This window comes from Papio anubis, chromosome 7 (genome assembly GCF_008728515.1).
Source record: "Papio anubis isolate 15944 chromosome 7, Panubis1.0, whole genome shotgun sequence".
NCBI classification, from domain to species: domain Eukaryota; kingdom Metazoa; phylum Chordata; class Mammalia; order Primates; family Cercopithecidae; genus Papio; species Papio anubis.
Window position 1 is genome coordinate 136,805,971 of NC_044982.1, and position 13,132 is coordinate 136,819,102.

Sequence of the window (13,132 nt, forward strand, 5' to 3'; positions counted from 1 at the left end):
ACTATTCTGCAAATACCCAGAAATGTTCAGCAAATGCTGAGCCTCCACTGGCTTGAGAAGTCACTGTGGTTAGTGTGCCTCTGGACCGCTCATCCCGTCTGGCCATGAAACAGCCGCACCGGGACTTCCACGCAACCTGTGTCCCCAGGGACAGACCAGCAGAGTTCAGAGGACAGTAGTTCGTGTGTGTAAGAGCCCTGGCTCTGGAGAGCAAATCTCAGTGCCACTGTATGCTAGCTGAGTGACCTTGGGCAGGTCCCGTATGTTCCTCAGCCCTCAATTTCATCATCTGTAAAACAGAGATAACAAGAGAAAATACTGAACCCAGTGCTGAGCCCACACTCAGTAAGGGAAAAGGATTGTTGAAAGGATTAAATATGAAAAGGCCCTTAGAGGCTATAGCCCAATGCCTGTCATTTAATAGCCTTGAATAATTGTTAATCGTAATGATGATAATCACTCCATTTCTTATATTCTGGCCTAATCTCAAGGTATTCCCAAGTTCAAGGACCCTCTCTAACAATGACAACAGCTCCACCTACGCTACACAGGTCCCTCCACAGTCCTCTAGACCTGCGCTGTCCAAACGGTAGCCACTAGCTACATGTGGCTACTTAAATTTAAGTTATATTAATAAAAGTTTGAATCTAGTTCTTCAGTCACACTAGCCACATTTCCAGTGCTGAATAGCCACGTGTGGTTAGTGAAGACCATATTGAGCAATGCAGACAGAGAATATTTCCATCATCACAGCAGATTCCTGGGCAGCGCTGCTGCAGACTGAGAATCGATCTCCTACACGTCACTGGAACTGCTGCTGAGAAGGTCCGCTAATGCTGTGCATTACCCATTCTTTACTTTCTCATCCATTGAGTGCCATGTTTTATTGACAGTTTTTCTACTTTAAGCAACACATTAAAAAAAAAAAACTTTAAAAACCAGATGATCCCATGCAATTGATGTGGAAAAGAACATTCATTACCACCTATAAATTTTTTACATTCCTGCAAATAAGATCTACATTTGTTGACCATAAACGCCACTTATTTTTTTAATGAAGTTGTCTGCTAATACTAAAGCATATGATTGGTTGCTTCATCACATAGACTTGAATATAAATTTGAAATAGACACAGTAATCATGGCTAATAATTATATCCAAATACTGTCATATTTGCATTTTTCTTCCAGTAAGGAAAATAATATATTTATTATTGCTCTTACTGAATTGCTGAAAATTAAATTCTTATGCATTGAATTATGTTTTAAATATGATAGAGTTTTAATAATTTTATAGTCATGGGCATGAAATATGCTTTTGATTCTAAAATATGTTAGATAACATTTCCATAGAAAAGTGAAGAATCTAACAGTGTCATATTAATATAAGGTTACATAAGATTTTAAAAACCCATTTGTGATACATCCACCAAAAGACACAAGAATGTCATAACAGCTTTATTTATAATAGGCCAAAACTAGAAATAATCCAAATACCCATTAACAGAAAAATAGATAAATCAATCATGGTATATTTATACAAGGGAAAATTGCATGGCCATAAAAAACACTAACATGGATGGATGAATATTATAGACATATTGAGTAAAAGAAGCAGACACAGAAGTATACATTCATTTCACTTGTTTGAGGTTTAAGATGAATTGACAGCAATATAAGTCACACTAGTAGTTGACGTCACAGAAGGGCAGGAGGAAACGTTCTAGGTGAAATGAAAATGTTTTCTCTGTCTCTCTGGGTGGCAGTTTTAAGGGTATATGCAAATGCAAAATTTCATCAACCTGTACACCTAAGATATACTTTACATTATACCACAATTAAAAAAGGAAAAATTGTAAAAAGTTTATTCTCAAAATTACACATTTTAATTTTGCTAGAAAATCATAACTTATGACCTGATTAAATATGATGTGGAGAAAGATGAACCTGTCCGTGGTGAAAATGGATATTGCATCAGAGTTCCCAAAGGTACAGTAGACTTTTGTTCAATCAACTTGTGCCCCTTCTTATTTTGACCAAGTGACTTTTAAGGACTAACATATTATTGCCACATGGTAAAATTTATCAGAGTGGGGAAAAGGGGGGTTTATATAAGTACCCTCCAATATACAGGAATTCCAAAGGTGCTAATTTACCACTGCAAATAACATAATTCTAGTTTTAAACCTAGCTTAACAACTTCTTGCTTATGAGGTAACGTTTTGTGGGAAGGGATATGTAATTGTGGTTGCAAAACCATAGTTTTAGGTGGCCTTTACCTTTAAGCTTTAACTACTGGGCGTTTGTGTAAGTGTGCATAAATCATTATTCAGTAAAAGATTAGCAGTAAAAGAATTACAGGCCAGGTGTGGTGGCTCACGCCTATAATCCCAACACTTTGGGAGGTTGAGGAGGACTGATGATTTGAGATCAGGACCAGCCTGGCCAATGTAGCAAAATCCTGTCTCTACTGAAAATACAAAAATTAACTGGGCATGATGGCACACACCTGTAACCCTAGCTACTTGGGAGGCTGAGGCAGGAGAATCCCTTGACCCTGGGAAGCAGAGGTTGAGACTGCACCACTGTACTCCAGCCTGGGCAACAGGGCAAGATTCCATCTCAAAAAAATAAGAATCAAAATAAAATAATTAGGCCATATACAATAATGTACAGTATATGTGTGTGTGGTGTATATATGTGTGTCTGTGATACATATGTACATATAATTCACAGGTATACATGCATGGAAAATGATACTTCCTACAGCCAGTTTGTTGCCAGCAGGTTGTATGGCATTAGTTTTAAGAGAAGGCTGATGTATAAATTTGACCTCTAGCACATAAAATAAGTTTACTTTCTTCTGTTTTAGGTGAAGTTGGACTTCTGGTTTGCAAAATCACACAACTTACACCATTTAGTGGCTATGCTGGAGCAAAGGCTCAGACAGAGAAGAAAAAACTGAGAGATGTCTTTAAGAAAGGAGACCTCTATTTCAACAGTGGAGATCTGTTAATGATTGACCGTGAAAATTTCATCTATTTCCACGACAGAGTTGGAGATACATTCCGGTTGGTTTTTCTGAATCATTGAGCCAAAAACAAACACACGTACAGTTTGGCATACTCCTAGTGGAATCGCATTCCGCTTTGGTTATGGTGCATTTCCTTCCCTGTCTTTGGCACATCAGGTCAAACTCCTGTGTTCCCAGAGAATGAGGAATGAAGTGCATGAAGTGTCACTCTGCAGTGCACAGTTAACTTGGCTGAGCAACACCAGATGAGAATAAGGCAGGAAACCTGTATCTGATTTCTGGAGACAAAAGTACATGTAACTCCTTTTGTTTCTCCTGCATTATTACTGGTCCCTCTCAGGACAGCCAAGGATTTTCACCTTTCCAATCATGGAGGTGTTTAGATAAAATCAGATGCAAATTAGTGTGGAGTTGATCTAGTTGAAGAGGAGGTGAGGAGTTCGGAGTCCCTTCCCCCAACACCTTTCATCCCCAACCAGATGGTTTCCTGCAGAACCCTCAGGTCAGTGCAAGGAAGTTTGGAAGTCCTAATAGACCATGGAATTAACTTCCAACCATAGCACAGTCCTCCAGCCTCAGGACACAGCTTCCTTCCTGTGTAAACTCCCTGAGGGCAGGCCCTGTGTCTGCCTGTTCACCCCGAGCACCTACCATGGTGCCTGACACACATAATCACTTTTTGCATGAATGAATGAGGTTGTCTAACTGCAGTAGAAAGACAGCAGATGAAATGAGGAGAACCAGGCTCACCTCTCCCCCCTGAGCAGCAGTGGTATCAAGACAGGTAACCATTGTGAACCTCAGTCCTTTTGCCCTTGAGATGAGGGTCACAATGATTCGCAGGGTCCTTCCATCTCTACTATTCCATGTCTTAAGATCCATATCACTTTATGCCATCTTCATGCTATTAAGAAGATACTTCTGGGAGGGCTAAAGAATTTTTAATGGGCCAGGCATGGTGGCTCACGCCTGTAATCCCAGCAGTTTGGCAGGCTGAGGCAGGTGTATCACCTGAGGTCAGGAGTTCCAGACCAGCCTGGCCAAATGGTGAAATCCCGTGTCTACTAAAAGTACAAAAATTGCTGGACATGGTGGCACGCACCTGTAGCCCCAGCTACTTGGGAGGCTGAGGCAAGAGAATCACTTGCACCTAGGAGACGGAGGTTGCAGTGAGCTGAGATTGCACCACTGCACTCCAGCCTAAGTGGCAGAGCGAGACTCTACCCACTCCCGCAAAAAAAAAAAAAAAAAAAAATTAATGAAAACAGAATTTAACTCTTTATTAAGTGAAAAAATAGCACCTGGTTGGGCTTTAACATTAGAATCTCCCTGTAACTGAAGTATGATATTTTTTCCTTTCTTGTTGCCATGAGACCCTGAAGTAAAATATGAAGTTCTGTTAAAGAGAACGTCACCAACTGAATTAAATAGCAACTTGAGTTAGTAACTGAGAAGTTGAGAGACCTAAACACAGCAGAAAATCATTGAGATTTCTTTCTAATTTCCAGTGCCTTTCTTAGCCAGGGCTGTATTTTAACATTAGAACATTATTCCGTGTATTGTGTTTCATGTGGTGACATTGAAATTCCACATTTTGTTATCTAGGTCTATACTTTTCCCTTTTATGCCTCAAGCAAGATACCCCAGCCAGGACTAAGGTGGGGAGTTTGAGGGGCCAAGATGAGGAACACGAGATCAGCACCATGCAGAACTCTAAAGGAAACAGCCGCTCTCCGTCATTGCGACCTGGGCCAGAAACCACCATTGACCTCTGCTAAATGTGTCCTTTCTTCCAGGTGGAAAGGGGAAAATGTGGCCACCACTGAAGTTGCTGATATAGTAGGACTGGTTGATTTTGTCCAAGAAGTGAATGTTTATGGAGTGCATGTGCCAGGTATATACAAGATAAGATCTGTATCTAAACCCATAGAGGAACTGAACATAATTTTAGCCCAGGTTTGTCATTGCTTTCTCCTGCCATCCAGAGTTAAACAGCTCTTTCAACTGCCAGGGAGTAAGGAGCTTATGTCTGGCTTATGTTCCATTATAAAAGCCAGCTCAGTACATCTGAACATGGCCTCTTCAGTTCAGCTCCCAGCCATTCTTGGGCTCTCAGGCAAACAAAGCCTCAACTATGGGAGCTCCACATTTGGCACGCCTCCAGAAAAGTCGTGTCATGCTTAAGAGCTGGGAAATGGTGTCCTGGCCTCCAAACTAGGAGGCACAAAGAAAAGCCAGTGCAGTTGCTAGAAGAAAAAGCTGAGGAAAAGTGGATTTTGTACAACCTCTTCTTTTTAAGATTTCTAAGCCCAGTTCACCCCACTAAGTTTCAGAATCATCACACAAGAATGTTGTCACCACAGCTTCATCTACAAATCTGCTTCTGCCAGCAGAGTCAGGAGGGCCAATGTCTGACCTTGAATCCTGGCTTCAACATCTGCCGGCTGTTTGACTGCCGGCTAATCACTAAAATTAAGGATAATGCCAGCCCTGCAGTTAAGGTTGTCAAGAGAACAAATTCATTTTAATTACATCAATGCTAAGCATATATTTATCAGATATATACATAAGGGTTGTTGTGACAATAAATCACATTGATTATACACGTCAGAGAGGATTCCAGCCTCCAAATTACTGTCCAAATATAAGGCACTAGGGGTATTACTATTCCCCCACAACTCATGTTTGGGATTCCCACCCATATTCAAAGTAGAAATCCAGAAGTCCCTCTTTCTCAAGCTGTGACAGTTCTACATGGCCTTGTGCTTGTTCTTTTTTAAAAAATATTCAAGGCCAGGTACAGTGGCTCACTCCCGTAATCCCAGCACTTTGGGAGGCCGAGGTGGTCAGATCACGGGGTCAGGAGATCCAGAGTATCCTGGCCAACATGGTGAAACCCCATCTCTACTAAAAATACAAAAATTAGCTGGGTGTGGTGGTGGGTGCCTGTAGTCCCAGCTACTCGGGAGGCTGAGGCAGGAGAATCGCTTGAACCAGGGAGCCGGAGGTTGCAGTGAGCCGAGATCGTGCCGTCGCACTCCAGCCTGGCAACAGAGCAAGACTCTGTCTCAAATATTTAAGGCCAGATGCGGTGTCTCACACCTATAATCCCAGCACTTTGGGAGGCCGAGGCAGAAGGATCACTTGAGGTCAGGAGTTTGAGACCAGCCTGGCCAACATGGCAAAACTTAGTCTCTACTAAAAATATAAACATTAGCCAGGGGTGGTAGCTCGCATCTGTAATCCCAGCTACTCAGGAGGCTGAGACAGGAGAATCACTTGAACCTGGGAGATGGAGGTTGCAGTGAGCTAGGATCTCACCACTGCACTGCAGTCTGGGTGACAGAGTGAGGCTCCATCTCAAAAAAACAAAAAGAATATTCAAGAATATCTCTTGCTTGTTCCTTCCCAACTCTGGGACAATGACACAAGGGGAACTATGGCCACATCTTAGTGTGAGAGGGGACAGAATGGAAAGGGGTGTGAATACTCCCGTTGGAGGACTCCCCAGGCCTTATGCTGAGCTAACACAAGGGTCTAAGTTGTGGTTGTCAGCCATTGTGCCACCCTGGGCTCTTGCAGACCCTTCCTCAAATGTTGTGTATGCATCTAAATGCTTGATTTTAAAAAGAATAACCACACAAAAGAGTATGTATGAGGCGAGAGAATCTAGAAGATGAAACGGAAGGATCTAGCCTAGTGTTCTTCAAAGTGGGTCCCCAGATCAGCAGTGTCAGCATCGCCCAGGAGTCTGTTACAAGTGCAATTTCTCAGGCCCACCCCGAACTACCGAGTCAGAATCTCCGGGGCGGGGCCAGGAAGCTGTGCTGGCACAAACGTCCCAGACATTCTTAAAAACACTGAAAGTCTGATTTAGGGGGTGATGAAAATGCACTAGAACTAGATCCTGGTGATGATAGTACAACATTGTAAGTGTGTAAAATGCCACTGAATTGTACCCTTTTTTTTTTTTTTTTTTTTTTTGGAGACCGATTTTCGTTCTTGTTACCCAGGCTGGAGTGCAGTGGCACAATCTTGGCTCATTACAACCTCAGCCTCCCAGGTTCAAGCAGCGATTCTCCTGCCTCAGCCTTCTGAGTAGCTGGGATTACAGCCATGTACCACCACGCCCGGCTAATTTTGTATTTTTAGTAGAGATGGGATTTCACCATGTTGGTCAGGCCGGTCTCGAACTCCTAACCTCAGGTGATCCACAGCCCCCCGCCACCTTGGCCTCCCAAAGTGCTGGGATTACAGGCGTGAGCCACCATGCCCGGCAAATTGTACACTTTAAAATGAGTTAAAATGATAAATTTTATGTTATATGTTTATCACAATTTTAAAAAACACACACACTAAAGTCTGAGAAGCACTAACGCCCGGTGGTTCCAAATATTTGGCCAATCATCGGAACCATCTGGGAAACTTCTTAAAGCCTGGATCTAATGGACCAGAAGCTCTGGAGTGTGGGACTCAGAATCTGCATGTCTTTTTTTAATTCCCCAGTGAATCTAATGATCAGTGAGTTCTGGGAGCCACTGAAACAGAACAAAGGGGAGGAGGTTGACAGTCTTACACTGTTGGCAGACAGTCAGATAGGATGAGGAGCAGGTGTATTCTGTGCTGCTCCAGCGATCAGAACTAAAACCAATGGATTAAAATGACCAGGGAGCCAATTTTAGCCTGAGAACTCCCCTGTAACCATCAGTAGAATAGGCTTGTCTCGCAGGATAGGAAATGCCTCCACCAACTAAGGCATGTAAAGAGAAGCTGGATGCCCACCTGGAATCCTGGGAGAACTCTTGCAGCAGTGAAAGATTAGAGATACATTCTAAAGTCCCTCCCAACTTTCAGATTCTGTGATTCTCAATGCCACAACTGCTGTTGTCTGGCCCCCCATCCACAGAGGCCAATCCCATTCCAGAGTAGAAATGCAGCTGGACTGTCTGAAGTAAGGCATCCTTCCACTATGGGTGATTCAGGACAAGGCAGTCACACATCTCGGCTTTGGACCAGGAGAGAATTTCGAGGTTTGGGCCTGGAGTGGAGTTCACTTTTTCTAGGTGTCACACCTGAACTGCCCAACTACTCTGTAGAACTTTCTGCAATGATGGAAATGTTCCATATGCACTATCCAGCATGATAGCCAATAGCCACCATGTCACTATGGAACACTTGAAATGTGGCTAGTGCAACTGAAGAACTGAATTTTTCGTAATATTATAATTGATTTTAGTTTTAATAGCCACAAATAACCAGTGGGTATCATATTAGACCATGAAGCTCTAGAGAACCCTTGGTCAGAATTGACCTTTACAGTTAGCCCAGAACTCCTGTAGGCTGGAACCATCCCCCCAGAGCTGAACTAGTCCCAAACCACCCTCCGAGAGTCGGGGCAGAGGCCTGAGACCTAACAGGCCCATTTGCCCCTAGGTCCAGCGTTGCTGCTACCAGGGCAAGATGCAAAGAGATGGTCAATGCGGAGGATTTCTGTTGCATGAGCCTTAATTCTAAAAGGAACTTATTGGAGACACTTGAGATTTCTAAGACAGGTGCTAAAGACCCTAAACTAAGAGGATCTAGTGCCCCTGCCTCTCTCCCTCAGACAAGAAACAAACCGAATGAGGGGGCATCTTTTTTTCCTTTTGCTGTTTGCCTTCTTTAGAGCTATCGGTAAACACACAATCACCATGGGAGAGATTTCAAAAGCTGGGGCCCAGGTAACCAAGGGAGGCTCCTGTCTTCTATCTGATTACAGCTGAGCAGTTGAGGGAAGTGGATCGGGACTCCTGCTGGGTCTGCTGGATCAGGTAGAAGATACATTAATACCTAATTACCACTGTCCTCACAAGAAGGCAGTTGTAATTGTTGGAAACTGCTCTGGGCTAAATATCCTGCTGTAGGATCTGTTCTCTCTGTGGAGGGCACATCCTCTTGGGACTAATGGGCCTTTAATGGGAGTGCACAAAACAGCTCCCTGTGCCTGCCTTCACCTCCTGTTGCACATCCTCTCCGAAATGCAGACAAGAAAAGCCATTAGAACCTTGATCAGATAAGTAGGTCTCCAAGGTGGTATTTGTGCCCAGAGGTGCAACAAACCTGACACTGCAACCTGAAGAACAATCCAAGCTCAGTAAGTCGTGCCTGACGGTGGAGCAAGGACTTTCACTGGAGTCAAAAATAACTTCCTGTCGCCACCAGTCCAACCTACTCCCTACCCAGATGTGTTTATATAGGCTGCTGAAAAGAAGGATGATGGTTCTAAGCACAGGATCTGGAGCCAGGCTGCCTGAATTCAATTCCATACCCTGCCTAGTATTTGATGTCTGACCTCAAGTAAGTCTCTTAATGTCTTTAAGCCTCAGTTTCTTCATCTGTAAAATGGAGATAACATCTATATCTCTTCAGAAGGTTATGAGGCTTAAGTGAGATTATCAATACAACACACTTAGTATAGGGCCTGGAATATAATAGTCAACCAACTGTTATTATTACTATTAATATTAGTACATTCACTTTAGATTATCTTCGACAGGTATTTGTAATAAAAATTCCAACTATCCAAATGGAACCCATGCTATAAAGTTGTCTGAGTCCACAGTTCTTTGAACTAATAAAGCATCATAAATAGCCATAACACATCTAATTTTTTCTCACTTTATTTCTAGATCATGAGGGTCGCATTGGCATGGCGTCCATCAAAATGAAGGAAAACCATGAATTTGACGGAAAGAAACTCTTTCAGCACATTGCTGATTACCTGCCTAGTTACGCGAGGCCCAGGTTTCTAAGAATACAGGTGAGATCTCTTATTATCAAGTTCAATGATCTGCTCTCTCGGAGATTCCTACTTCTTAGGGAACAACTTGCCTTCTCCCAGGATGACTACATTTGCCAAATTATCACCACACTTTCCAGGAAGCTCAGAAAGAAGTGTCATAGACCAATAAGGAAGTGGTCATATCAGGCTGGCTGGGTGCAGTGGCTCATGCCTGTAATCCCATCACTTTGGGAGACCGAGGTGGGAGGATTGCTTGAGCTCGGGAGTTTGAGACCAGCCTAGGCAACATAGTGAGACTTCATGTCTACTAAAACTAAAAATTTTTAAAAAGGCCGAGCGCGGCGGCTCACGCCTGTAATTCCAGCACTTTGGGAGACCGAGGTGGGCGGATCACCTGAGGTCGGAAGTTCAAGATCAGGCTGGCTAATGTGGTGAAACCCCATCTCTACTAAATATACAAAATTAGCTGGGTGTGGTGTAGCATGCCTGTAGTCCCACCTACTCGGGAGGCTGAGGCAGGAGAATCGCTTGAACCTGGGAGGCGGAGGTTGCAGTGAGCCAGGATCACACCACTGCTCTCCAGCCTGAGCAACAGAGTGAGATTCCATCTCCAAAAAAAAAAAAAATTAGCCAGGCATGGTGACACGCACTTGTAGTCTCATCTACCTGGGAGGCTGATGCAGGAGGATTACTTGAGCCTAGGAAATCAAGGCTGCAGTGAGGTATGAGTGCACCACTGCACCCAGCCTGGGCAACAGAGCAAGGCCCTTTCTTTAAAAAAAAAAAAAAAAAATCAGAAAACAGCTAGCGGAAATCCAATTCTAATCCCTTTCTCCTCACAAGACAGACCAGTTCATTCAGCAAGAGTCTTAGCACGCAACTCACAAAGTCTGTTTGGTGAGTCCTGACGGACATCGCAAATAGAAATGCCCTGATCCTGTTTGTTGTTTCCAGTTTTAAAGAATACAGAAATCCACAGAAGTTCTACACCTTTCCATGGTGTGAAATTTAACTGGACGTTAGCCAGCTGGAATTGCCTAAGACTTAACTATCACCGCTAGGGGAGTTTTTTTCTTCCTCCAACATTAACCCTTCCGTTGGTTTAACATTCTCACTTTTAGATTTTGAGCTCTGTGATTCTATAGTTGAAGACTTGACAAAGGAAGTCTTAAGATTCCAGATATTGTGTGTATAGGATTATTCCTGTTCATAAAGCACCGACATTTGCTTTGCAACCAGATGGTAAAGAGGCATGAAAATGAAATATCCTCAGATATTTTGATTAACACATTAATTGAAGGGAAAATCAGTCTTCAATCTAGTAGACAAGATAAGCAGACTGAGAAAACAGAGTTTTTCTGTAAATGATCCCTCCTTCTACTCCCACCTAGAGTCGGGATATCCTAGTGGTACCTGAAGCCTTACCAAGCAGTAAGCACCACCCCTCTGCTCAGAAATCTGTGCACAGGTATCTCATCATTGGCAGGTCCTCCCTCCCCACCGGTGATCCTAAAGCTTTAAGGGAATAAAAAATACCTCACAAAGGGCTCCCTAATGGAGACCAGCGAAGAATGTATGGGTATCATACAAAACTTTCACTTCACTAGAAAATGTAAAGAGAGTGGATGTTACTTGCTCCTACCACAAAAATGATAGCTATGTGAGGTAATCCATTTGTTAACTAGCTGGATGTAACTATTGCACGATGTATGTGCACTTCAGCACACCATATTGTACATGAGAAAAACACGCAATGTTATCTGTCCATGTAAAAATAAATCAAAATGGAAAACTTTTTTTTTTAACTTTCACTTCCCAGCTGTCACATGAGCCAGGGATGCCAATGATTTGCTAGATCTCCATGCCCCACCCCTACCCCTTGCCCTGCATCCCAATCTATTGCAAAATGCAACCACAATGTGGATTATTTGATGTTTTTCAGGACACCATTGAGATCACTGGAACTTTTAAACACCGCAAAGTGACCCTGGTGGAGGAGGGCTTTAACCCCGCTGTCATCAAAGATGCCTTGTATTTCTTGGACGACACAGCCAAAACGTATGTGCCTATGACTGAGGACATCTATAATGCCATAAGTGCTAAAACCCTGAAACTCTGACTATTCCCAGGAGGATAACTCAACATTTCCAGAAAGAAACCGAATGGACAGCCACTTGATATAATCCAACTTTAATTTGATTGAAGATTGTGAGGTGCAGTTTTTTTAGGAAATTATGCATACCAGTAAAGGGAGACTTTTTAAAATGACAGCTGAGTCTTTGCAAGTAAAAAGATTTAGAGATTATTATTTTTCAGTGTGTACCTACTGTTTGTATTTGCAAACTGAGCTTGTTGGAGGGAAGGCATTATTTTTTAAAATACATAGTAAATTAAATGAACACCAACATGTGAGATGGCACCATCTCTGTGTTCTTTCCTCACTTTATTCTAATACAAAGCCTGTGTCAATTACTCCAAAGCCTGAAGTTCTCACTGGTAACTTTTCATACGTGTCCCATTCATAAGAGTAATGACATTCTAGGTAAAACTGGCTGGAGACGGGGGGTGGGGTGTGAGGGGTGGTAGGGTGAGGAGGCTGGATCAGCAGAGGCCAACACAGTGGAAATCTACTCCAATGTGAGGAGGCCAACCTTCCCTACCCAGAGGCATCCCGTGCACTGTGTATAGGCAGCATTATCCAACAGGTAATAATGCCATCTATAGTCCTTACAGGAGCCTAATTCTATGGCATCAGAGTTCTGTACATAAAAGGAGTTCAGGCCAGGCACAGTGGCTCACGCCTATAATCCTAGCACTTTGGGAGGCCAAGGCAGGTGGATCACAAGGTCAGGAGTCCAAGAGCAGCCTGGCCAAGATGGTGAAACCCCATCTCTACTAAAAAAATACAAAAATTAGCCAGGCGCAGTGGCAGGCACCTGTAATCTCAGCTATTCGGGAGGCTGAGGCAGGAGAATCGCTTGAACTCGGGCAGCAGAGGTTGCAGTGAGCCAAGATCGCGCCACTGCACTCCAGCCTGGGTGACAGAGTGAGACTCCGTCTTAAAAAAAAAAAGTGTTCAATACATTTTAGCTACATCAGGGGTTGCAGACTCAGGTGTCTTCAGAATTCACATAGGTAATGTGGATGAGAAAAGCAGGTCACAAATGAATGTGGTAAACTTGGAGACAGCCACTAAGCTTCAGTCAGCTGAATATAGGTCAAGTATTGCTGGGATTTTCTGATTATTCAGAAAACAGAAATCCATCAGAACTTATTAACATTAGTATCACTAAAGTTGATCTACAACCCCTGCCCCCA

At 43.1% G+C, this 13,132-nt stretch overlaps 1 protein-coding gene across 2 annotated transcripts in view; it reads left to right on the plus strand.

Moving 5' to 3' along the window:
- Positions 1-12,236, plus strand: part of LOC116275846 (very long-chain acyl-CoA synthetase-like) — a 53,950-nt gene extending 41,714 nt beyond the window's left edge. For both annotated transcript variants that reach the window (XM_031668702.1, XM_031668703.1), the window contains 5 exons: positions 1,898-1,988; positions 2,872-3,070; positions 4,830-4,927; positions 9,702-9,832; positions 11,757-12,236. In XM_031668702.1, the coding sequence (XP_031524562.1) occupies positions 1,898-1,988; positions 2,872-3,070; positions 4,830-4,927; positions 9,702-9,832; positions 11,757-11,933 (696 nt within the window). In that variant the 3' untranslated portion in view covers positions 11,934-12,236. The remainder of the gene's footprint in view (positions 1-1,897; positions 1,989-2,871; positions 3,071-4,829; positions 4,928-9,701; positions 9,833-11,756) is intronic.
- The last annotated feature ends 896 nt before the right edge of the window (positions 12,237-13,132 follow it).